At 43.2% G+C, this 26,701-nt stretch overlaps 1 protein-coding gene and 2 long non-coding RNA genes across 8 annotated transcripts in view; 1 reads left to right on the top strand and 2 right to left on the bottom strand.

Moving 5' to 3' along the window:
- Positions 1-6,946, top strand: part of ERBB4 (erb-b2 receptor tyrosine kinase 4) — a 504,768-nt gene extending 497,822 nt beyond the window's left edge. For 3 of the 6 annotated variants that reach the window (XM_048954014.1, XM_048954011.1, XM_048954009.1), the window contains 3 exons: positions 770-817; positions 1,352-1,652; positions 3,237-6,946. In XM_048954014.1, coding sequence (XP_048809971.1) covers positions 770-817; positions 1,352-1,652; positions 3,237-3,673 — 786 coding nt within the window. In that variant the 3' untranslated portion in view covers positions 3,674-6,946. The remainder of the gene's footprint in view (positions 1-769; positions 818-1,351; positions 1,653-3,236) is intronic. The other 3 variants (XM_048954010.1, XM_048954012.1, XM_048954013.1) reach the window with 3 other exon arrangements.
- Positions 6,947-7,076: 130 nt separating this feature from the next.
- On the bottom strand, positions 7,077-15,507 carry LOC125697187 (uncharacterized). The gene is made up of 4 exons (XR_007378725.1): positions 15,130-15,507; positions 14,499-15,045; positions 13,743-13,837; positions 7,077-10,594 (listed from the first exon to the last, which is right to left on the bottom strand). It is a non-coding gene; the product is annotated as an uncharacterized LOC125697187 (long non-coding RNA).
- Positions 15,508-17,729: 2,222 nt separating this feature from the next.
- Positions 17,730-24,845, bottom strand: LOC125697186 (uncharacterized). Its single transcript, XR_007378724.1, has 4 exons — positions 24,381-24,845; positions 23,745-24,024; positions 20,409-20,619; positions 17,730-18,126 (listed from the first exon to the last, which is right to left on the bottom strand). It is a non-coding gene; the product is annotated as an uncharacterized LOC125697186 (long non-coding RNA).
- Between the last annotated feature and the right edge of the window lie 1,856 nt (positions 24,846-26,701).

Raw genomic sequence — 26,701 nt, 5'->3', positions numbered from 1 at the left:
TTTGGCAGTAGAAAAATAATGTTTCTCTGTTTTATTTTGGTTTTCTTCCCAAAAACTCCGTTTCCTCAATGAGAAATAAGTCAGTTTTGAGCAGCACGGATTGATACAGATACAGCCTCTGTGCTGATGGTATCAAAACGAATGTATCTGCTTAGAGGCATTGCCTTACAACCTCCAGAACTCTCAGTAGTATCTGTTAGCATGTGCAACTCACCCCTGGGAAAGGAACCTGGCAGCCTTCCCAGGGGCAGGCAGGCAGGCACACAGCTTTTTCACATCAGCACGACGTGGGCCATCATTAATATCTTTGCATTTTGGATTCGCTGAGGAAATCTGATGTGCATGTTTCTCTCCACTAGCTCATTCAGCTCATGCGACTTGTTTCACTCTTGTGACCTCTTATTACGTATCCATCACTCCATTTTTCTTTCCCATTAGAGCGAAATTGGACACAGCCCTCCTCCTGCCTACACCCCTATGTCAGGAGTAAGTATTTCACATTCAACCTTCATTCTTTAGGTTTTCCTCCTTCCTTCACTACCTGTTTTCTGTTTCCCCTCCCTTACTCCTACATAAATGTCTCAAAAACCGACACCGAATGCAGTTTATGTGTGTGTAAGCCATCCGATAGTCAGGGATCTCTAAGCTCAGCTTGGATTTATCTATGAGCTCAATGGATCCACAGGCAAAATCACTGCCAGTATTTCTTGGAAGAGCATTTAGGAAACAGGCTTGGATGAATCTGTCCGTTTTTCCTTCCCGTTTATAGGTCATGAAGTCGAAATTTCCTTGCACGCCCTTGCTGAGAAGCAGAATGGTAGGTTGAGTTGAACTGTTGAGATGAGATGTTGATGAAGCCCTATGAGCAGCCCCCTGGGAGCAAACCAAGTTCAGAGATGGCAGTGTCCTCTGTCCCCAGCTTCCTCTGCAGAAGGAGATTTCCCTAGCATAAGGTTTAAGGGTTTTGTTCAGAAATCAAAGGAGGTTGCCGCAGTAATAGAGAAGGAGAAAATGTGCTTGCTTGCCTCTTGCAGCTATTTGCAGCCTCCTCATTTGCATAGGAGATAAGTTCTATACCCCATTTCTAGCCTCATTTCCTGCTTCCTCATTGCCCTGCCCGCACTGATGCTCTTCCCAGGGAAGGGACCTGCTCAGCAGCACCGGGAAGGTGGATGCTTTGGTAGTCCTGCAGGACTGGAAATGCAGCAGCCTGAAGGATGGATGAGGCTTCCACTGCCCTGTGAAACGCATCATTGAGCAGCTGTGGCGGGAGAGCCGCAGGCGTGCCTTGTTGTAGAATCTTGCCTCCCTTCGGAGCCTCCTTTCTAAGCTGCCTTCTCTTTCCCAACAGAACCAGTTCGTGTACAGAGATGGCGGCTATGCTGCAGAGCAGGGAGTGCCGATGCCATACAGAGCTCCTGGCTGCGTCATCCCAGAAGCCCCAGTTGCTCAGGGGGCGACGGCCGAGATCTTTGAAGACACCTGCTGCAACGGCACGCTGCGGAAGCAGGTGGCCACACTGGCAAAGGAGGACAGCAGCACCCAGAGGTACAGCGCTGATCCCACAGTCTTCATACCGGAGCGGGTGATCCGGGGAGAGCTGGATGAGGACGGCTACATGACGCCAATGCGAGACAAACCCAAAACAGGTAGCAGTTTGTCTTTCCAGAGAAGTTCCCCATGACTGCGTTCTCTGTTTTTCTACATCAGCGCCTTTTCACAAACAGTGGCTTCATCAGCTAACCCAGCAGGACTGAAACGTTCTGACTTGATTAAAATTTCTTTGCGGGGGGATTCCCTTCTTACTGCTCAGTATTCTGCTTAAGAAAGCTGACTCTGCTTTAATGTCAGGTTAGGGATTTCCCCCTTTATTTTTTGATGCTGGAAGGGAACAAGAGAAAGGAATGACAAAGACAAAACAAAAATAAAAAACCAACAACCCCCCCCTCCTTCTTATCCAAGAACAAATATTTGTGCTTTTTCCAAGAATCTTTCTTTGCCCAGCCACGGTCTCCACTTTGCTTTGTTTATTGATCTGCTTTATCGTCACAGCATTGTGGTTGGTAAATGTCAGGGTGAACATATCACAGAACCGATGCACACAGTTGGCATTTTACACCCAAGAGAAGTTCAGGATTGAAAGAATGCAGTGTGCTTTGGAGAGACCATCACCGCGACGTGGTGTGTGCCCACGTTAGTGCCAGCTCAGTGTTACGCTTCCCACATGACCTTCATTCTCTCCTTTCTTTTTAAATAGTGACGGCACTGTTTTGCTGTTAGGGGATGTGTCATGAGTAATTTGCTTTCAAACATCAGCACTATCTTTAAAGAAATTAATTAAAGCAGATGTAACTGCCAAGTAACTACTGGGTTTGCTACGGAATTTGGAAGCCTCTTGCTTCGTGGTGGAAACAGAGGGGACTGTGGGACACGCGCACTTGTAACCTAAGGCAGCCAATATCTTTGTTTCTTTTCCCTTTCCATCTTTCTTATCTCCTTCCTAGGTACCTTCAAACCTTTCTGCAACCAAGCCACACCTTTTTGTGGTGTTGAACCACAGCAAATGTTTTGTAGCCACTGTAACCCGTGCCAACTGTTCTAGAGCTAATGTTAAGACTCTCTTGTACCCTTTCCAGGACTCACTTGAATTACTTTTCATAACGCTTCAAGGCCCTTTGTCCTTCAAGGATGGAAGGTTTTTAATCAGGCAGATTGTTCTATTAGAAATGAAGCTGTCTTAGAAGTTAAGTCTCTCTGCACAAAAACCATCCCCAAGGGCTAACTAAGATTTCTGGGGAGCTTTCTGAATAGAACAGCTGTGAGCAGAGGGTTTGACTGATACATCCAAGGTTGCTCAGTCATCCACAGGGACAGGAGCAGCTCTGTGTGTTCGGCCCTGTAGTTCATGCTCCAGCAGGAAGGCCAGGATCAGATGAGGCATTGGCTGCGGTTCAGCGCGAGCTGCAGTTCAGTTTTCAGCTGTGCAGCCGTGAGTCACTGTTTCCCAGGGTCCCAGCTCTTTATTTTAGCCCATACTGCCTGTTTAAGTTGTAAATTCACTTTTAGCAAGAGAGTGTGTTCAACACATATGGTGCCTGATATCACCCGGAGTTCTAGGAACGGCTGGGTGGAAGGAGGCACTAGTCTGAGCCTGATGGTAACATAACAAGAGGGCTCGCTATGTGGATGCTCTTCTCTCAGTCATTGTTGATTGATTTTTTTTTATCTTTCCTTAGATTACCTGAATCCAGTGGAAGAGAACCCATTTGTCTCTCGGCGAAAGAACGGAGATCTGCAAGCTGTGGATAACCCAGAGTATCACAACGCTCCGAACGGGCAGCCCAAAGCAGAGGATGAGTACGTGAATGAGCCATTGTACCTCAACACTTTTGCAAACACCTTGGAAAACGCTGAGTACCTGAAGAACAATTTGCCAGAGAAAGCCAAGAAGGCCTTTGACAACCCAGACTACTGGAATCACAGCCTGCCCCCACGAAGCACTCTCCAGCACCCGGACTACCTGCAAGAGTACAGCACAAAATACTTTTACAAACAGAACGGACGGATCCGGCCCATTGTGGCAGAGAATCCCGAATACCTCTCCGAGTTCTCCCTGAAGCCTGGCACTGTGCTGCCCCCGCCACCCTACAGACACCGGAACACAGTGGTGTAGTAACCGCGGTCTTACAGAAGTGGAAAGGCAACCCCTTCTAGCTGCCTCACTCTTTCTCTTTTCCTCCTTCTCCCTTCCCTACTCCCCTTTTTTCCTCCCACGAGCTTCCTCTTCTTGCCAGTTCACTCATTTTTGCTATTTCCAAGTGAAAGGATGTCTTGGAGTCATTTGCGGATTGGGTTGGGAACCGGAAAAGAAGGAAGGAAGGAAGGAGACGGAGAGGAGGAGTGTACAGCTGGTGTTTCTCGCCTTCCGCAGTTCTGAGGGGCAGGTGGTCAGAGAAACCAGACAGTACAGAAAATCCGTGGCAGTGTTGCCTGCTGTCAAGCTAGTCTCAGTGATTCCACCCAGACGCCGTAGGGGAAGCCACAGAGAGGCTGTCTCTCTCAGGAGGAACTGATGAGTCTGTACAGCATTCCTGGAAATCTCAATGCAGTTTCCATTAGGGGGAAAAATGGACAATTTTTATATCATGTGTAATAGCACAGTAATTGAGATTGAGAATCCAGTTTCTTTCTCTAATACTTTCTATCCCAGCAACTGAAAATGGCTAACTTGGCTTTTCATAATCGTTCAGATCTTCATCGTGGCTTTCCCAGAAATGATGATGTGACTCTGAGAGCTGGCGCAATCCTTGTTCTGAGAGCTACATCATGATTTTGTGCCACTTCCTAACCGCAGAGACTCCAGCTCAGAACTGGTGCGTGACGTGACCATTTTTGTATATGTGCCAACAGGACAAACGTTTTAAACAGAAAAATCCTTTCAGAAATGAGTAACAAAGCCCCCACCCCCCGCGTGTTCTTCTTGAACCGGAAAGGACAGGCCAAGAAATCAAGATTTGTACGTAAAAGGCTCCGTTTTCCTGTTTTATACCTGCCGACCATAGGTACATAAACGCAAATACACTCTTCCCTCTTTTTCTTCTTTGGGATCACGAAGGTGGTTGGGGATGCTGTCAGGCAATGCTGAGGATGAGACGGAGCACTGGAGAGTTCACTGTGGGTCACGGAGTCAGCCCAGCTCTCTGTGGGGTGCTGGCGGGAAGCGTCCTTGAAACTGGAAGAAAGAAAGACACTGGACTGGAGAAAACGCACATAGAGGTTCACTGGAAAGTTAGTTTGCACTTAAGCTCTGATTTTATTTGAACTGTTTTCTGGATTTTGAATGAAGCAATATGGAAGTGACCAGCAAAATACAAAATAATAATTTTAAATTAAAAAAAGTGAATTATATGTAAAGGACGACTGTGGAAATGCCAAAATGAAGCATATCAAGTCTTTGGTACAATGTCCACCAGTTCGGAGAGGCGTTGCATTGACTGTTTCAGAGAACACAGTGACAGAGCAGCCAGCTCTTACTGCTGCCACGTGAAGGACAGCAGAGCAAGCCCTGGAAGGGATCCAAGGAGGAGAATGCCTTTCTCCGGTGTGCAGCACAGTACGGAATGCTTTTTTCTAACAGGAGGATTACTCTGTCACAGAACACAGTGTACATGATGTTTGCTAAGTCAAAATGCGCATGACTCACAGAGCTTTCAGTCCCAAAATGTAAACAGGTACGAGTTGGCCTCCCTGCACTGGGTTCCGCATTCATCAGCCTCAGTTTTTAGGTAGAAAGCTGCACACCCCTCTTCCTGTTGGGAAGGAACCATCAGCCACTGTTTGGGATGCGTTAGCAGATGGAGCTGGGAGGGGTGGAGCAGTGCTGCTGATGGCTTGCTCCTGGTGCGCCAACACGTCCTGTGTGAGCATTTGTGCGCCTGGTTCCCACTGAAAATCTTGAGGTTGCATTAGGTACCTGTAAAGAGGTGTCTGTGTCTAATTAAGGCTTTTAGAAAGGGAGAGTAATACCTGGTGGAGGGCAGTATTTCAGTTTATGCACTACAGTACTATTAATGTCAAGATCTTTGGGGTAACCTGGCAACAAAACCAGCAACAACCAGTGGTCTGGAAATTGTATCCAGTTCCTCCACCATCCTTCCTATGAACACAGCTTGCAATACTGACTGCAGTCCTGGTGGCTCGGGGGCAGCCTGACAAAAGGTAGGAGAAGTTTTCAGAGCTGGGTGCTTGGTGGTGGAAAGGAAACGTGTGATTGCTGAGCCAGGGCCGGTTTTGCCAACAGCCTGCTCCTGTGCCACGTGTGCCCAGCCCTGCTTGAGCCAGCCGAGCTCACCTCCAGCTGCAGGGTACTGCTACGCCTGCCGCGTGGGGCTCTTCGGAGCTCCTGAAGGGAGATGCTGGGCCAGATGAGAACAGAGCAAATGACCAGCACACCTCTGAGGTGAAATCAGTGATTAGGGAGCGTCACATAGCTCAAAGACGGCGTCTCCTTCTGGCACCATCTGTAACATTCTGATTGTGATGGGAAACAGAAGATGGCACATGCTCTCCTGGGGACCCTGCTCCTGGAAGGTTTGCTGGTGACAGTACCGAAGCATGTAAGCAGCTTAGGTGCTGTAGGCAGATGGAGCAGCGGGGGAAGGGGTGGTCAGTTTATCCCTGAGCAGGTCATACAACAGAGTAACTCCCAATGGAGAAGAACAATGGCTGTACTGCTTGTGCATGAATTCAGAGAGGAGCACATGAAAGCGATGGGGGGAGAGGGACGTACGTCTCCAGAATCAGACAGCTGCTCGTGGAAGGTGGAGACCTGTTTGTTCCTCTGGTAATAAAGTAAGTAGGACCGGCGTTAGAAAGAAACAAAATGTAAATAACAGCGTTCTTTAGCATTTCTTACATAGCTTGAATTATTTATTCACTGTAATCGTTGTTTGTGGGTAAGATGCACTTGGTAGCGTGGAAATGCAGCGTTCCTTCGATGGAGGCAGCACTTGGGGCAGGCCGTCACCTGGCACTGGGGGCTATCCACACACAAAGTGCATTTTGTCAGCACAAAGCTGTAGGTGAGCATCAGCAGAATTATTTTCTCCATCTCTGATTAATTCTCTGGTTCTACAGTGGTATCTATACACACCAGCATCAGCTCCCGTGGGTTTTTCATGGGCAGACACCTGTTGGTAGATGTTTTCCTTTTGTTCATGTACAAAAGGAAAGCAGTGCACTGCTTCTCAAGAGCAGATACCTCCATCAGCCTTTGTCTAAGGTAAAAACGCTAAATGAAGGAGAGCAAGAGCTGGTTTTCACCTTCTCTCTTGCAGTGATCATCTTAGGTGTTACCTGCCGAGCTGAGGGCTAGTTCTGACAGAAGTGGAAGCTGCACCTCATTGATTACTCAAATAAATATTAAGGTTTTTTTTGTTTTTTTTTTGCAAAATAGCTAAGGAGTTGAACCTATATGACCGTTTGCTTAGATGCAGTGGAGTATTCACGACTTGTCTTGAGTGCATAGCAGCGATTGGAGGCATCACACGGATGTGCTCCAGGTACCCTAAGCTCAGCTCAGAGATGTTTCTCCTGCTACGAAACAAAAAATGGTTGCACTGACCCTGGATCCCACCACTTGGTGGAAATGCAGTCCAGAGTGCAGGAACCGTATGCAATGAGCTCATTTCGTGTGGTCCTCTGGGACAGTGAGGAGGAGCCCCGAAATGGCGCGTGCAGGGCTGCTGTGTTATTGGTGCTGGGGCCCGTGCACGCAGAGGGGATCCAGTGCTTATTGCCAGCCGAGAGCTGGGTGCGAGCTCAGGTAGGTGTTCATCTCTTTTGAAGGCTCTTTAGCTCAAGGGGGACCTGTAGAAAATAGGCTTTAACAAGGACTAAGCAAGCCTCGGGTGATCAGTGACCTCTTGGGCTCTTAAAGACCATCACCTCAGAACAGGCAGCGTCACCCGGAGTTCTCTTCTGCTATTGTTTGTAAGAGATGTTTTGACTTGCAATAATATAAAAAAGACTGTACACCTGCTCATTTCTAGATCTGTCGCTTGTAGTGTTTCCATTATTCTGGATTGTAGATCTCTGCTGCTGACAGAACAGCTCATCTGTTGTTACGCATGCAGGATTTGGGTTCCAGTGCCACTTCCACAAGCCAGGGCTGCACACAGGCAGGGGCTGGATGGCTGCAGTACTACATTTCCTCACACACAAAGAAGCACGGCTGTCCACGAGGGCAGCCTCAGCTGCTCAGAACATGCCCTCGTTTTTATTTTTGGCCTTTTGCTAAGTGTTATGCAGGTAGAAGCGGTCACCATTAAAGTGGGGTTTTCAAATCAGGAATAAATAACAATGTTCCGTGGTTTGAAGCGACTCTCAAATGCCCAAGAATGAAGGGGGACACGCGAGTCACTTTATTGAAGCACATGGTCACACTGCACCACTCAGATTTAGTATCTGACGCTGTGAGGGGGCTCGCTGCTGTCACAGAGATGACTTTAAGGTAAGGCTGAAGGTAAGGCATCTCCATTTGTCCCACGGCCAGGGCTGGTATCTGTTCGTAGGCTGGGACAAGGCAGGGGATCCTCTGCGCTCTGTTAAGTCTGACTTATGGCAGTGGTGCTTTCTGAAACACAGAGGAAGGTTGAAGCGGTGAGCCCAGCTGGTGGGGGGAGGTCTGTGCTGAGCTGAGGAGGAAGCTAAGGACATAATCCCTGTTAGGAAGTGTGAATAGTTAGCGCTACTTTATTCTTTATAATTAGAGAGTTTTGGACCTTGGTAAAGAGGGATTTTGTAGATTTGTAAGGTGTTAGGCCGTGTGAATAGATGCATCCCAGTTCCTCCCTCCCCCAGAAAAAAAAAATAAAGCCATGAGATTGTGCTCCGAAAGTGTCGTGGATGGAACCACCAGGGCTAAGGTGCACCCTGCTGATGGCAGCACCTCTGTCCCCGTGCCCTGCCCAGGCTGCGAGCCCTCTTAGGGATAAAAACGCCCTATTATGTCCATAGCGCTCCGAAGACTAAACCCTTTTGGGATAACCACAGTAATAAACTGTGAATGGTATTTTATAAATGTAGATACGTACGCCGTTCCTTTGAGGTAAGGTAATACGACATATGTAGCATAAGCTGGTACTGCTGTTAAATGGGTCGATTAATACTGAGCAGCTGTGTAAGGGGTAGCTAACTTTGAATGCACTTAAGGCAGCGTTCCTTTGGAGATGGGGCAGAAGGAAGTTGCTGGGTCCCCGCCTTCTCATGGTGGGGCATACTGAGAATGCAGATGATTGAGAACACGGTTTTTAATAGCATTTCAGCGTTGGAAATGGGTGTGCATTTGTAACATTATTCACAATGGTTTTCACCTTTTGGTTTGGTTTTTCTTCTGCCCAGTTTTTGACATTTCCCCAGCATGGTAAGCTGGAGTTTCTACAGAGGTAGCAACCCTAGGGTAGAGAGGGGAAATGGAGGGGGAAAGCAGTCTCTCGGTAGAAACAGAGATACCCAAAATACGTTTGCTGTCCTTGCAGTCCTTAAATTACGTGTTCTGTAGGGCAAAGCTCACCTTCCCAAATTGGGAGGGCAATGAGACTGGGCCCCAGCTGGGAGGAGTTGCAGGAGCAGCACCACTCCTGCCAGGGGGGCACAGCCCTGCAGAGAGAGGTGGAGGTAGGGGTGAGGGGACTCTGGTTTTGGGGCAGTTCTCTGGGTTCTAACAGCGTGAAGAGATCATGGCACAGTAGTTCTGCCTTAGAAGCACCTTCAGAAGAAGAGGAGCACCGGTTTGTCGGGGAAGACGCTCATTTCGTGCAAAGCGATGCATTCAGAGTTAGCTGCCTTTCTGAAACAAAAACAGAAAAATACAAAAACTACTGTATGTTACTTTGAAAATGTGAATAGTATTTTTATAGCTTGTTAAAGACACAGCTAGTTGCATTTGTAAATAAGGATAATGTTGCTTTTATTTTCCTTGTGGTCACCATTATTTGGAACATAATCGTCCTTAGGGTTGATTTGTATATAGGTAATTTGCTTGTGATTTATGCGCTCCTTCCCCTTTTCTTTCTTCCCCTCCCACCCTCCGGTTTTGGTTAGAAATACCATTTTTGTCATTCTGTGGGATTCTGTGTTTTAGCACTATTGTGGTGTGTTCAGACTTTCTGCACTTGCTTACACAGTAGGGTATGCCAGTTGTGTGTGGCGTAACGTTACTTTAACCTTTCCTTTCTCATATTTTAGCTGTTGAGGATTACGCACTGTTAAGACACTGACCTGGGTTAATATTAGGTACATATTTGAGCATAATTTCCCTTCTTTTCACGGTTTCTCGTTTGTTTTCTTTCTCTTTTTTCCTTCCCTCCCCTTCTGTCTTGTTTGGAGGCTGGGGAGAAGCCTGCAGACCTTCTCTGTGTGTGGTTATACTTTGCCCCCCGTGTGCAGTCCCACGTTTCTCCTCACGGCCCTTGGGGTAGAGCTTAATCTGTTCGTTAAGGCAAATGTAGACTGCCACCCACCTTGCATCGACCCGCGCTCATCCCAGCTGAACAATTTGAAAACTGTTCTGCCTTTTTGTTACATGAATCTGTCAGAAATATATTTTTAATTTAATATAAATGAAATTCAATAAAATATGAAACAAAACTCCTCCGTGTGCGCGTGGAGTTTCTTGGCAGGGGGTTGAGCATCCCCAGCAACACGGAGGGGGCTGCTGGGAGGCGGTAAAGGACCCCGAAAGCAGCGCCCCCAAAGGCACGGCCCTATAAAGGGGCACCCCAGCACCAGGCCCGCTGCACGCAGCCCCCCACCGCCGCGTTCAGCGTCCCCAAGAAGGTTTTATTTCCTGGGCAAAAGAAAAATGTTAATCTGGCAGCTATTTTCCAGGGAAACAGTGCTAATTAGAGCCCACTGCCACTCACCTCTGCAAGGCTCAGGTTCGGGTGTGTGAGCCGTACTGAAAAGCGCACCTGAGCTCCTGCAAGCAGCTTCGTGCTGCACTGACAGCTGCAGGGGGGTCAGCCTGCCTGCCATGGAGTAGGTGGGAATTATTCAGGTGCCTGGATGCGGTTTAGAACATACGAAACAGAACCTAAGAAGTAAAATACAGCATATAAAATATTATAAAATATTGAAGTATCATAAAATATGATAAAAATATGATAAACTATTATAAAATTATACTATGAAATGCAAAAGAAAATAACGGAAAATGAATAAAAGAAACGTTTTAAAAATTAAAAGGAAATAAATAAAAATAAAGCGAAAATAAAAAAATGAAAAATAATAAAAGGAAATAAAAATACTAACAAAAAAAAATAAGGAGGAAGTAGAAAAGAAAAAAATAAAAAGGAAGTAAAATAATAAAAATGAATTTTAAAAAATGAAAAAATTAAAAATTAAAAGAAATAAAAATAAATTAAGAACAACTAAAAATAAAGACGAAAAATAAAAAGGAAATAAAAATAATGAAAAGGAAATAAAAATACTAATGAAAAATAAAAAATAAGAAAGAAATAGAAAAGAAAAAAATAATAAAAGAAATAATAAAAATGAATTAAAAAAAAACAAAATGAAAAATGAAATAAAAATAATAAATGAAAAATAAAAAAATTAAAAGAAATAAAAATAAATTAAGAAATAAAAATAAAGACGAAAAATAAAACGGAAATAAAAATAAAAATGAAAAAATAAAAAGGAAATTTAAAAAAGGAAATAAAAATAAAAAATGAAAAATGGAAAAATAAAAACAAATAAATAAGTAAATAAAATTAAAAATAAATGAAATAAAAAGAAATAAAAAGGAATTTAAAAACAATAAAACAATAAAAAGGAAATAAAATACTAATGAAAAACAAAAAATAGGAAGGAAATAGAAAAGAAAAAAAGAAAAAATAATAGAAAGGAAGTAAAATAATAAAAATGAATTACACAAAATGAAAAACGAAATAAAAATAAATGAAAAATAAAAAATTGAAATAAAAATAAATGAATAATAAAAAATTAAAATAAAAATAAATTAAGAACAACTAAAAATAAAGATTAAATATAGAAAGGAAATAAAAATAAAAATGAAAAAAATAAAAAGTAAATAAAAAATGAAAATGAAATTAAAAAATAAAAAATGGAAAAATAAAAAGGGAATAAATAATTAAAAATTTAAAATAAATGAAAAAATAAAAAGAAATAAAAAGAAATTTAATAAATAATAATAAAGTAATTATTAAATAATAATTAGTAAATAATAAAAATTAAAAGCAATAAAATAATAAAAAGTAAATAAAAAACAAAAATAAAAACCTAAAAATAAATATGAAAATGAAAGTAAAAAATAGAAATAAAAATAAATTAAAAATAAAAGAAAATTTAAAAATGAAATAAATAAAAATAAAACAAAAAAGTAAAATAAAAAGGAAATAACAAAATAAAAACAAATTAACAAAAAATAAACATTTAAAAATTAAAAATAAAGAAAAAAGGTAAAATAATAATATAAAATTAAAAAAATAAGTGAAATTGAAAAGAAAATAAAACTAAATTTAAAATTAAAAGAATAAAATACTAGATTAAAAACTTAAAAATAAATGAAAACGAAATCAATAAAAAATGAACAAATAAGTAAAAAATAAAAGAAAAAAAAACAATCTGAATCCTACCTTACTGCCAAGGCCCGCTCCTGCAGACCTCCTGTACCTTGCATGTTCAGCAGCACAGCTGAGCAGCCTGCACAGCAGCTTTGTCCCACCAGCCCTGAGCTGCAGCCCCACGCACGGAGCTCAGCAGGCAGAGCTGCTGCTTTCTGCACTTGCCTGCATCCCTGCTTTAAGGCCCAGCATCCAGCAGGCAGGGGAATTCGGTTCTACTGTTTCAGTAACGGTGCATCAGCCCTAAACTCACCCAGGTCTCTTTTAAAGGCTGCACTCAGTTTGGAATCATACAACCAAAAGCTACTAAGAAGAGACTGACTATCCCATTTAAAACAAGCAGAAAGCATCAATTAAAACCCATCGAGTGATAATAAACCCAGCCACTCGAGGTGGCTGCATGCTAAGTCACAGCGGCTGAAGGTGTTCCCTTTATCAGCGCTCTGATCGGCTCAGGAAGAATTTTGGAAGTTGCTGCCTGAAGCTTGAAAAGTCAAAAAAAGTGAAGGACAACCAATGAGCTCCCCTTTGGTTGCCGTCACCTGCTCCTAATACTTCCTCAACTTCATTTGCCCATCCCACAGCAGATGCAGGCTGTGCAATGCAGCCACTGCTGCAGGCCTCTGCCTGTCCCCACTGACAGCCTCAGCCGCTGGCTCCTGCCAGCCTTCCAGGGTCCCACCTGGGGACACGGTGGGACACAGTGACCGTAGGGGTCTCCAGGAGGCTTAGCGCAGCGCTGGGCTCCAGGATGGGCAATGCATGAGACTCTGGTATGTACATACGTATAGGTTTAACAGTGAGGATGCAATGCTGTAACATTTTTTTAATTTGTTCTACAGTTAAAAGTGCAGTGAGCCTTTGTGAGCAGTGCAGGGCAAAGGCAAGGCCGTCTGGGGAAAGCATGTAAAATAAGCAGCGTGGGTAGAGCAAGAGTCCCAGGAGAAGCTTCTGTGGGGAGGGGGGTGGAAAAAGAGGTACCAGGACAGGAACCGGCTGGGAACAGTGCTGTGACTGGCCGTAGGTGAGGCCTTACCTGAAAGGTGGATCTGTGGTCCGAGCCCTCCGTGCTGGCAATTTGGTACAAAAAAAGCTGCGCTGGAAGCACATCTTCCCCAGTCACTCTCGTGACACAGTAACTAGATGCTGGCCAGCGAAAATGCCAGGAGCATTTTGGATTAAGTCAACCAAAACATTTTATTGAGCCCTTTGAAAATTCAGTGACATGATTGGAGCGGGGTATGGAGTTGTTTTAGCTCCTGCACAGACATCCCAGGCTGGTACTGGGGACAGCGGAGCCACTGTGACCGCGTCCCTGCTCCTTCCCTCTTGCCCCTAAGAGGGGATCGATGGTTCTCTCAGTCTGCTCCTTCCTTCAGCAAAACTGAGTTTGAAGGCTTCCCAGAAAGAAGGCCAAGCCACCCAACATCTCAAGCCTTTGCTCCTTACTCGGCAACCACGCAGAAACACAGGCAGATGGAGAACACATGAGATGGGCATTACGACACGACGGGGGTGTGAGAGATTAACCTGAATGGCCCTTCACTTCAGGGGACAGCCAACACTTCGTGGTGCCAAACAGTTGTGCATACTCACCCCGATGTTTCTGTTGCGTACAACACAGTGGCAGTTGCTGGAGGCCACCAGAGTGGCAGCAGAGGTGCCGAGAGCACAAGCAGGTAGCAAGAGGACTGCAGAAGCAAAAGAGGTATTAAACGTGAGTTAAACGTGATAATTTTTCCCAAATATTTGCCAAAAAAAACACTACCAACACCAAGTGGAGATGTGCAGCAGCCAAGTCTTAGCAGAGCCCAGCTGCTGGCCCCGCACCCTGCTCCTTCCTGTCGTGGGCCAGCAGCAAAATGAGTCTAAGGCTGCCTCTGAACCTCCAACCCTTCACATCAAGCTGCTGTGCTGAATCAGGCCCACAGCACTGGGAGGCAACGTTTGGGAAGCAGGAACTGATCGTTTCATTTAGCATAAACGGCCTAAACAGCATAAATTGTTTCAGGCAAGGCTATGTTCATCTCTGTGATAAATCCTCACCTCACCCTCTCCCCTATTTTGTGCTTTTTTTTTTTCTGCCAAGAAAAATCCTTGCTATTATAATGCAAAAGAAGCCTGTACGAATTGCTCCCTGCAAAGCTCAGCCTGTAAACAAGATCGCAGCACCAAGGGAACAAGTCACGGCTCCCTTTCAGGCATCCCCGCAGTAATCTGCTTTTGTCCCCATTATGCAGGACACGTGTTGCAGGGCCCCACGCGAGGGCCCTGCGCAGAGCCGAACAGAGGAATTACAACAAAGGAAACCTTTTGTTCCCATAGAATAGAAACTGTCCTGATTTTTCAGACCTTTCCATCCGAGTGCACTCCTGGCAAGACAGGGAGCAGGACTGGGGAGGGCAGGAGGGCTGTGCTGCACGACAAGCCAGCCGATCTCTTTCACCACATGCCGTATAGCACCTGCCTCCTCCGTTTCTCTGCCTCTCTCCTTCAGGTCAACACGGAGCTGGGGAGCTCAGAACTGCCACTCCTTCCTCAGCAGCTGAACCACGGCTGAAGGCATCACGTCCCAAGCCTCGCTGGCACACAGAAGGTGTTCAGACACCTTCCTGCGCACACTCACGGTCCATGCAGCACTGCAGGAGCTGGGAAACACACGGGCTGGATGCTTTCTTTATATCACTTAATCGGCTGCCCTATGAAGCAGTTTACCGTGTTATTTGCATGCCCATTGCTACTCCTTTGCTACGTATGCACAGCTTTCTCAGGGGTTTTGTTTCCTTTTTCTATTACTTTTTAAGGTAGCAGTTGCCAGGTTTGAGCTTCCCTGTCATTAGCTGCAAGGAATGCCACGGTGGTGGTTTGTTTCAAACAAGAGTTGTGGCAACCCAGAGTCCTGTCAAGCCAAGGAAAATGAACTGCAGTTAATGAATACGTGCTTAATATGGCGTAACACTAAATAGAGACAAATCAGCCTTACCTGAAGGCTACGATTCTATGAAAAGCCGCCCTCTCCACCCGCTTTGTATCGGTGATGGTTTCCATGCAGGAATCAGGAGCCGTGGCAGGAAGCAGGGACCGCAACGCCCGGGAGAACTTGGTGAAGCGGTCGATGCTCCAATAGTTAAGGTAAGTTGTCACTCTCCAAATTGCACAGGGCCCAGAATAGCAGAGGTGGGTACCACTGCGCAGGCGGGCAGCTTCATTTCAGTCAAATATAGAGGAGGAACAACGGAGGATGTTTCCCGTCACATTAGAAATACTCTACAGCTGTTAATAAAGAAAAACGAGGAGGAGAGGAGATATTTTAGAAGCTATTATTTGAATACTGTACTTTCAAATGGTATCTTGGGACTAATTTTGAGGAATAAGGGTTGGGGTGAGGGTTAGAACCAAAGGGGCTTTGTATTGAAAGTAGGGGGCAGGTAAAAGCTGTCTGAGCCTCTCAGCAAGCCGATGCCAGAGCTGCCAAATACATCCCAACCTCTCGATTTCCAGGCCAGGGTCCTTGCCAAAGAAGCGACAAGCTGCACTGTAGCAGCTTGTAGCAGTAGAAACGACCCTGAAGGCCTGGGGTTGTGCTTGTTGCTTGTCCAGGACATTTCTATACCACCGCTAACAACAGAAACTTCAGATTTCTACCTTTCTCTGAGCACAGACAGCCCTGGAAACCACCAGACAGCTCTTCTTGTGGCTGCCACCAGCGCAGGCTTCACCACGTCTGAAAAACACATCATTGCAAACTCATTTCCTCCCCTGCCTCATTTGTGGCGGGAGGCCGGGGCTGCTGCTAAGGGCTAACGGAGGGGCCTCTGAGGACACTGCCACATTCCAGCACAGCTGGAGGCTTTTCTTCAAATACCAGGAGCTGCATTTTTCAAGTCCAGCAGCATACGGGACACGACCACAAATGAGAATTTCTGCAAGGTACAGTGCCCAGCATATTATAGAGGACCTCCAGGGTGAGCTGGAATAAAACCTCTCCTCTGCAGCAGAGCACAAGCGCTCAGACTTGCTTGGTGACAGCAGAGGTCACTGTGGTTGCCCAGGAAGAAGAACGGCCTCTGTGGGGTCCCCAGCCACCTCCTCTGCCCAGACTCACCTTCCAGCTCCATGAGTCCACAGCACATTCATACTCACGTTGAGAGGGAAAAACAGCAGGAGGGCAGAGGCCAAAGGAAACCTGCCCGCAAACGGCACACACCAGCTTGAGGAAGGGATGAAGGGGGGGAGCAGCAGTCCCACGGGGCCGAATTTCCCTGAACCAGCAGCACCGTGTTGCAGGTGTTGGGTTCCCCAACCTTCCCGAGGTCCTCACGCTCACTGCTCACACAGAGGATACCTGATAGAAAATCAGGAGCTTTCTGTTCACACCACGCACTGACAGCTTGGTCAGAGCAAGAGGAAACCAACCAGCCCAGTGCCTCCTTGCTATGCTTGTGTTTCCCTCTGTACCCATGCGGATCCCTCATCCGCCACCTCTTTTCTTGCAGGGCGGGTCGAAGATCCCCCCGATCGGATGCTTCCCCAGGGAGGTCAATAAAGAGTCCATCGTAAGAATGGAGGAGGGACAGTCTCCATCCCAAAGTTCATCTGGTCTAAAACTTCATCTATTGGCTGGAAAGCACCGAGGGAACAGAAAAGAACCGGGTCTGCTGGGAGGCAAAGGACAGCCTATTAAACTCTCCACACACATAAACAAGGACATCAGTAGCAAAAGCCTGTGACATTTCAGTTAGGAAAAAAAAAAAAACAAAGGCATCTATTTTCCTCTGCGCCCCATACTGCCCAATCTGAAAAAGAGACAGGGATGACTTTTCAACTTAATTAATAATTCAAGACCTGAGGAAGGGGCGAGTTGTGCAGAATCCAGCGTAAGGGAGACTGCAAAGAGACGGATTTGCTGACAACACAGCCCTTAGAAAACAAGCTTCTGCTGTTCCCCTCTGGACACCACGTCTGTCGCCTACGGGGGCAGTCAGTTAAATCCCTTAGGCCGCTTTGGCAAATCCACGCTGGCTGTCGTACGGGCTGCAGACAGGAAAGTAGCAGACTGTTATCTAATGGAAAATACGAGGAAGTTGTAGGAGTCGATGATTTAAAATTGAACAGAATAGGGGCTGTTCTTGCTATACGCCTGTCGTCTTGAACGAAGCAAGTACGACGAGCATACGTGTGTTTCTTGGCTGTTACAGCATTCTTCGTCACATTGTACTCCGTTAAAAAGAGTGAAATCGTGTGTCTTTTCTAAGATTTTTGGCAGTATTTCAATTTGTTTTATTTCCAACAACGTCCCTCTATAAATCAGACATTAAATCTTTCCTGTTGCAGAGTAAGCAGAAATGGTGCGAGACCAAACAGAGCGAAGCATCGCCAATTGGAAGGAAACCTTCAGATCAGAAACTAAATAATAGACCAGATGCTGACTGGCTTCAGTCAGCAAGGCGAGCCACGAGTCAGCAGGTGAATGCAATTCAGCTGTGCTGCCTAAAGGGGTGCAGCCTGGCTCCACCCCTCCTAGACCTATTTAAGAGCTGGCTACCAATGGGGAAGCATCGCTTCTGGAGATGGTCTCTGCCGGTGTTTTGTGGTGAGCCCAGGATAGGGGTAAGCCCTCCTTTTATTCTTTTTTGTTATCATAGTCTACTTTGCCTAACTCTCTTGTTTATTTTGTGATTATAACATCCTACTATTCTTCGATTATACAGGCGGTAATCACGGGAGATGGCATTCACAACTTTGGCAATGGCTTAGCAATAGGTAAGCAAAACCAATCAGCGTTTCTCGGCAGTTTCTTACCTCGAGTAACTTGGGTAGTATTTTATAAGCGATCACAGGACAGATCTCCCTGTCTCCCAAGGCTACCAGCACTGTCAAATCACTGCAGGCATTAAAAGGTCATCAGCTCTGATAATCTCTGCTCTATTGTCTGTTTCCACCAAGATTACTATCTTGATATCAGCGATAGTAGCGATCTCTGTCAAATTGAGATAGGTACAGAGAAAATTCCTTAGGGATTGAGGAATACCCGAAATACACATGTTGGTGGTTGTTTGGGTCTCAGTATTTACCTTAGAGTAAGAAACAAGAAATTCTTTAGAATTATATTTGCTTAGGATTGTAAATATTTGCAATAATATCATTTTGTTAATAACAGTATGTATGCAGTACTTCTAATTAACGTACTGTGAGTCCAGTTGTTGTGTCATTCCTCCTCCTATGCTGAAGAAGAAGGGGGGAAAAAAAAAAAAAAAAAAAAAAAAAAACAACTATGCAAAGTAAACAGTGGTGTAGTTTTCCCCTTTTGCCTTTCTGTGTCTGTTTCACATTCTCTTTTTTCAAGTTCTGCTGTTCGGTTGAGCTAGGTAATAATGTACACAGCGTTAATGCCCACCAGGGTACTTCCGGTGCAATCAAAAAGTATCAGCACGCGTGTTTTAAGAAAAGGTGGTGAGTCTGTTGATGAAATTTGCTGATTAGAGAACAGTAACTGTCTGGGAACTGCTGAATCACAGCCTGAGCCTCCTACTGATCCCCTGAGGAGAGCAATGAGTCAGCCACGGGAGCACAGGTGAAGGCAATTCACCAGTGGAGCCTGGCTCCACCTCTCCTAGACCTATTTAAGAGCTGACTACCAGCAGGGAAGGATCTCTTCTGAAGATCTCCTTCCCTGGAGTTTCATAGCAAGCCCAGGATACAGGTAAGCGTTCTATCTATCCTCTTTCGGTGTATAATAGCTGCTTAGCCAAATGCTGTGATATATTTCATAATTACAACATCTGTACATTCACTGATTATACAGTAACATAGGATTTGTATCTTTTCTTTCTTTATTCTTTCAGGAGCAGCTTTTAGTGCTGGTCTGACAGGAGGAATTAGTACATGTATAGCAGCATTTTGTCACAAGCCGCCCCATGAATAAGGTAATGAATTTTATAAAACCAGCACTTCCTACAAAAGATGGAATAAATGCATGTGTGTAAGTTCTGTCGTGATACTCCTCCCAATAGCTAGTAGATAGCTGCAGTTGCAGTTTTTTCTGGGGTGCTAGCTTATCATGTTGAAACCTGTGCTTGTCTCGCAGAGGCAAATGGCTGCATAGTAGAGAATAACTCCTCGTGCAGGTATAGATGTCTTGCAATAGCCTATAGTTACTGGATACCAGCTATTTTTCTGTAAGTTCTGTGCTCATGTTTTGTTTTTTTTTCCTTGATGTACTTCGACTGAAGAATGTATAAAGGAAGGCAATGTTTTTACTCTGCAGTATTTTTACTCTTGGTCCTTTTTCTTAGGCAAGCTAGTGTTCAATATAGTTTGACTCTAAACAAGAACAGGAGCGCCTCTGCGAGATACACCTGAAACAGCACCAAGTTCGTGTTCTTACGACACCTTAATCTGCTTTCCTCTCTAAGGCCCTGCTTTCTGACACCTAACAGGAACAGTAATTAATTGTTTTGTAGGTCAGCTGAAGTCTACTAAGGGGCGACTGACCTTCCGGTATTCATGCGTATGATGGAAGTTCATCTAATTAGGTATATTTCTATGCTTCTAAAATGTAGTTTTCTCTTAGTTGAGTGGAGGTAGAACCTGAACTCAACTCAGGGAATCTTCAATCCTTAAGGCTCTCCATGACCTTCTGCTGTCACTTAGGTCAAGATGCCTTGAATTCTATTCTTACTTTTAAATTATATGTATTTTATACTTTATATTATGTATTTTTGAATGGATTTTATATATACACATAATTTATAATACATAATATATAGTTATGTGACATACATATTATAAAAAAAGTCGTATTCCTTGTTTCCCACATCTCTGCAAGAAACCATAAATTCTCAACTGCGAGACATGTTTGTATTGACAGGACTAGCCTTAATGCTCGGACACTGAAATAGGTCCCATTGAGAGCCTCTAAATTGAGAAGTTCAGTAGTCTGTAGCAGAGATGAGCAATTTACATCTTTGTGAATTTGTATCTTTGTGAAATACGGTAAGGCAAGAGCAAACAGGCAATAAATGAATCATTTTAGCTGATCTGATGGTCTGGTAATTTGTTTATGTTGTACAGTATTCAGATACTTGGAATAGCCAAAACAGTTACAGCCTATTTTACAAAGAGCTACAATAAAGACTTTTGCTCTCTACTGACTGCAGTTTATGTTTGATCTGGGTAACGTTTCGTTTTACTCTCAAAGTGGTTTACGAATAAATGAATTGACAAAAACGTACGGTAAACAAAGGAAATGCTTTAAGTTACCTTAGTCTTGCCTGGTGGTCCTGTAAGGCGTTTTGGAAGATTTATTTTTACGTCTTCCACGTCTGCGTTTACTTAGCGCTTGTGTCAGTACTATTTGATGTTTTCCTTGCAGTTGAGTAACAGGCACAGCTTTCAGAACTTTCTATAGACGTCTGTGAAATTCTTCCTGAATTACCTGTGGCGTGCGCGATGAACCTCACTATTCCCAGACCTGTGTGAATACAGGTAACGCATACAATAAGACAAAGGGCTGAGTTAACGGACCGAGTCTATAAAGCCACGTGGCTACCTTTAATTGAGTAAACAAACTTGAAAGAGCAGACCGAGAGAATACTGGACTGGCCCCTGATATTGGAATTTCAGCTAGACGCCTGATCCAGGAAGAGCCGTGGGAGCGCCTGGTGCAGAAGAGTTTTCATTGGCCTAGTAAATACAGGACGTGTTTGAGACCGTTTTTCTTAAATACAGTAATTGGGTATACTTTCAAGTATGTATTAGTGGCTCGTTTTTGTAACTAAAACCTCAGTTGCTTATTCTTTATCCATTAATATCATCTTGTAAAATTGTCAGTGATTAAATAGAATAGATGTGAAGTAACTTCATTTTAATTGCTTTTCTTTTTAGCTTCAAGAAATGCTTCATGGAGACGGAGATAACCGTGCTCTTCTTATTGTCAGGCGGGGTGGTTTATTACGCAGAACCTAGGCCTGCTTCTTGGATTTGCCATCATGCTGGTGATTGCCCTCTACGAAGGTGAAATTGTGCTTAACATCCAGTTTTGACCGTATTCCAGGTTTCGCTGCGGATACCATGTTATTACTGTACGACTTCGAGTCTGCACTGTTTCACTGCAGGCACATAGCTTAGAGGAGAAGCAGCAGCTTGCACTGCTTAGGCAAGTACCTTCAATTCATTTCTGTGTGTATAATCTGCTGCATTTTTCCGATTCAAATCAGATGAGATGGCCCGAAAGCATCTTCTAAACTCCACTGAGTGGCAATTGGGAAATAGTAAATTCCGGAAATAAATGCTAAGTTCAGTGTGCTGCTTGCTTACATAAAAAAAGACAGCAAAGGATGCACATGCTTAGGAAAAAAGCATTTCTTACATGGTTTACCAGAACCCAGAAAATTTTACAGCTGAAAATCGTACCTATGAAATGAACCTGAGTATGCTTTCAGTACCACATAAGTCTTAAGCAGCAGGCATATATACATATACAGATATGTGTGTGTGTATACGTATATACATATTTATATATGTATCTTCTCCTATCTGTGTGTATGTAGGTGTTTGTGTGAGTAGCGCTGGTTCCTCTGCAAAGCGGTGACCTGAAGTATTAAATCAAAATGAAAGCAGATAAGAGGAAACCACTGTGCCGCCTTAAATGTTAGGAAAAAGACAAGGCCGAAACAGTAAGCCGCACTCCCTCATTTTAACTTCAAGTGTAAGAAGGCAGGCCATTGCAATATACGCCGCAAAGTGCTACGATGTCCTGTCCAGGATCACTTTGACGGTGCTTTCTTGACTAAAGTTGGTTTGGTGTTTGTTCTTAGATATAGCAGGAAAATGCAATTGGAATGTTTTCTCCTAGGTTGAAGTACAACAAACATGCTAGTTAATGAATGATGGCACAAAGGCTAAAATACGCCACATGCATGTAGGGTTACTTACTCTGTTTCAATAGTGCCTCAATATCAGTTGTAGCGGCACCAACAGTTTGTGTGGTTGAGGCTAAGAAGATTTCTACTTCCAGCGTAAATTAGTTTGTTTGTATGTGTTTTTGTGGGTTTTTTTTTTTTTTTTTTTGGAAATGATTTTTTTTTTTTTTTTAATTAAAAAGCGAATGACCTAATTTGTAAGGATAGACTGACAGTTTTTGGCTTTGACATGCTGGGAGCAAGTCCCATCTCAGATTTTGCTGAGATGGTTATTCTGCCACACAGGAGCGAGTTCTTCTTGTACTGTTACGTCATTAAGGACAAATACGCTGAGCTGTTGAGGAGCACAAGTCGATTCTGTAGTTCCACTCGTAATCATGCAAGTAGGCTTAAGGGTCAGTTTGAAATAATAACGCCGTTTCTTTGGCGAAGAAGCCGAAACACAGAGTTGAGACACACGGCCACTTGATGCTGAGAACTCATCAGCTCGTTAGTTTTCCTCTCCAAAAACATTTACCGTCGGACCCAGATTAGCAAGTGTTACAAGCTTTGGTTTGCTAAATTTGTGCAGCACTAAGTGCCTAGGTGAGACATATTTACTCGGTGCTGACAGTACTTCCCTGAGTACCATTTTCTAAGGGACTTAAGTCATGGGATAATTACTGAGGATCTTAGCTTCTATAACTTATGTTGCCTGTTTACCGAACTGATGCTTAATTGTAATTGTTTTCTCAACTCTGTCAAGTGTAAAGAGGCCATGTGGTCTAACCAAAGTTTTGGTCAATTTAGTAAGTTTATTTCTTTTAATAAGTTTCAAATGAAAAATCGTTTATTTCAGGTAGCATTTTTGCTTTGGTATTGGTTGGAGTATGGTTTTAGCTTAATACGCTGCCAGCATAGGAAAATATTCACCTTAATTTCAAGACAGTTTTCAGACAAGGGTAAACACCATCCGTCAAGGCAGGTAGTGGATTTTTTTCATTAAATACATCAGTTGTTTGTCTTTCATATTGTATTTATTTATTACAACTTTGTAATAAAAACATACTTTTGTAACATATTTATTACAAGTTACGAAGGCCAGGGTGACACCTGTGACTTTGTCTGTAGGTTTTCCACCGATACTGAAATTCAGATTATTCTCAGGCACACTTACAAGTCACGTTACAGACAATCTGAATTCCACTACATTTCTGCTCTGTTTGTACATTCCACTCTACCAAATCCAGTGTCTTAGGTAACTTTTGTTTGTTGGAGGGCATGTTATTTGTATATTAAAATGCTGTCACAGTGTGACATCCCATGTGAATTTTGATGTAGATCACATTGCACTCGATCTGCTGTGATTATGCCTAGGAATACTGTTGGTGCTAGACTCAGCGTGATTATTATTATTTTTTTTTTTAATAAAAAAATCCTCTCCTGTCAACAGTTGAGTCTACGGTTTCTAATGTGATTATGATCCTAGAAGATACAGCCGAGCTATCGGTCTTTTTGTTATCATTATTACTTTTTCAATTTTATAAAGCTGGAAAAGATCAAATGCAGGAGCAGATGCTCTTTCTGGCTTTCATGAGGTTTTAATGCGCAATCCTGTATTTTATACATCAGGAATTGCAACGTGCAAAATGGTTTTTGCTTTTTCATGAGTACTTTTATATGTGTGTTGACTTACCTTTTGATATTACAGCCGTTCAGGACCGACACGTGTTCCTCACGGGTGATCTAGTAAAGGAACCCTCAGTAATTGCAGTAGGTTTGTGAATTAAGCTGACAAAATAACGTTTGATCCAGTGTTCCTGCGGTTTGTTGGAAGGAAGGGTCCTCGCAGTGACCAAGTCGGTGGAATGGTCAGCGGTTGACAGGATTCCTCTTCGCTTGCTGGTCTTGTACACTGGAGCCAGGTAACCGCGTCGTTATGGAACGTCTGCTTTCTTACAGGGCTTTAACCATATCTGCAGCAAAGAATAATAATCCTTCTCACATTTTCTTTTCAAAAAAAGAAAAAGGGGGCGGGGGGGGGGAAATGGAAAGGTGATAAACATTCTCAGTTGGGCCTAAGTAGTTTTGAGAGCGGTGTTTGCTTTTTGACAGATGAGCCTGTAAACTTGCTTTTTGTTGCATCTCGTCTTTGCTGATTTTGTTCAAGGTAGCAATCCGCTACGCCAAACGTACCGCTGTTACATAGAGATGCTACAAACTTTTGCGTTAGCCTGTTGCTCCCTTAAAGGGAGCCACTTAGATATTTAATCCACAGCATTTGTTCACATATAATACTATAGAAATGTTACAAAACGTAGTACACACTCACCACAGGCACCGTATCGTAAAGGATTTTCGGATGAGATTCTCTTAGCTTTTTAGTTTCTCGGTTCCAGCGTGCTCCATCCAAGAACAGTCCCTGGATGTAGACCCCTAAATCGGTTGCATCAGAGAACAGGTTACAGGAGGGCTGGCAGGGTTTTCTAACCGAAAGCAGCAGCCAGCGCAGCAGGCTTTGCTGTCAGCTGATCGACTGTGCGGGCCTCGGTCAATTTTAGTGTTTCAAATGGACAACGGAACACTTACTTGTAACACAGCCTTTCTTACACTGAGTTAAAACTTTGTATAATTACGATGTCATAAATCTATAAATTTATTTATAAATTAAGATTTCATGAAGTTAGAAAGTTTGAGCGTCTAGCAGTAGAGCAGCATGTCTGGTCTTTAACAAACATCAAGGCAGTTACAAAATTTAAATGGAAAATACAGGGCATGATTTTGACACAGGTCAGCGTAAAGTCCTGCTCATATGCTGTGTACTGCAAACTTCTGTTTTTTTTTTTTTTTTTTTTTTTTTTTTTCTTCAGAGGAGATGTGATGGTATCTCAAAAGAGTATTTCAGTAGTTAAACTTGGTTGTTTCAAAATCTAACTCAATTAAAACTTAAAGGTTTGTTTGTTTGTTGTTTTTTTTCTTTTTAAATTTTAAATACAATAAAGTAATAAGTAATAAATATATGTAAACTTGAATATTAATTACATAATATAACTATAAATAATAATAAAAATAATACCATAAAATAAATATATATAATATATATAACATAAATATTATATATAATATTAAAATGTATAATAATATATTATATATATATTATTATGTAATACATAATACTATAATAATATTTAATATATTATATATTATTACATGTAATTATAATTAATAACACATTTTATATAATAAAATATTATATATTATAATATAATATGCATAATATCATAATATATGATATAATAAAAATATAAATGATAATAAAAAAACATGGTCAAAATTAGAAAAAACATTTTGAAAATGATGATAAGTTGAAACTGATCGGGCGATGTTTTCCCAAGCACCCTGCCCAAGCCTTCATCTCACAAGACTTGGTCAAAGGGATTCTTTTGAAAGTATTAAAGAGCATGATGATCTTCCCTTCCTCATAAGCCATTGTATTACGAACTGTTCAGTTTAATGCTTCATTTTTCTGCAGCCAGGAGACCGACTAAGTAGTGTTTAAGAATGTAGTTCCGTACTGCGCATCCCAGCCCTATCCACAACTTATTTTACGAGGGTTAGCGAAGCAAGTGCAGGCAACAGCCAATGGCTTTCCTTTCATTGGTTTAGGAAAATCTTCCAAGTTGTGTAACTGGAAAAAAATAAGGGCAAGCTAATAGTGCTTGGAAGTTGTATTTGCAGTGGGGAGCTAAGGGGTAAGAACTATTCTGTGTTGATGATATTTTATCACTTCGGGCAAAATCAGAGTTCTGCAACATTTTATGTAGCCTCTTGCTTCTTGCGTATTTTGTGTGCTTGGTGGGGGAACAGCACCTTTCTGGATGTTGTGTTGCTACTTAATTACACTCAGTAACTGAACTGCTGAACTCACGAGTCTTTGAAGTAATGCTAACTTACGCTTGGTTTAGGTACCATCGTCTGGAGCAAGGCGATATTCCTTGTCTTCCAGCACTTCATAGTCAAATGCTAACAGGTCTATTGGAATAGTGTACTTTCTGGCATAGTTCTGTTGGGCACCAGTTAAGAACGCTTGCGTGAGGAAGAATCCTGAAATCCAGAAGACGGGCGGCATTTCATTTTCATACCACATCTGCAGCAGCAACAGAGGACGGAACGGGAAAGCATATGTGTTTGGTAGTATTTAGAAAGCAACTTAACAGCCAGAGTAATTTAACCTTTGAATCATTCAAAGGTGACTCTGTGGTATTCCTCAGACAGCTCAGCAACAACTAAACCGCGGGAGCCTTATACAAACAGCATACTTCTCTAGAGCCAGCACTAAAAAGAAAATAACTCAGTCCAAGATGAAACCAGAAGTCATGTTAAGGTGTATTTCAGAGTTTGTGGTGTGACAGTCTGATTAGGAGATGAACACCTGTTGTTCTCAGTCAATAGAGATGACTAAGGCACAGAAAAGGGCTGAGCATTGAGGTGACAGACGAAGGGGAGCGTGGGCGAGCTGCAATTTAAGAGGTGAAAGGACGCACAGTGTGGCAGTAAGTTGATCCAGCTTAATTCCACTGCATTCCACTGGAATTGTGCCTACCAAAATGCTGTTCAACACTTCTACCAGTTCAGCCGCCATCAATACTTCCC

The sequence above is a fragment of the Lagopus muta genome, chromosome 8 (genome assembly GCF_023343835.1).
Source record: "Lagopus muta isolate bLagMut1 chromosome 8, bLagMut1 primary, whole genome shotgun sequence".
In the NCBI taxonomy this organism is placed as follows: Eukaryota; Metazoa; Chordata; class Aves; order Galliformes; family Phasianidae; genus Lagopus; species Lagopus muta.
This window is presented reverse-complemented; position numbering and strand designations above follow the sequence as displayed.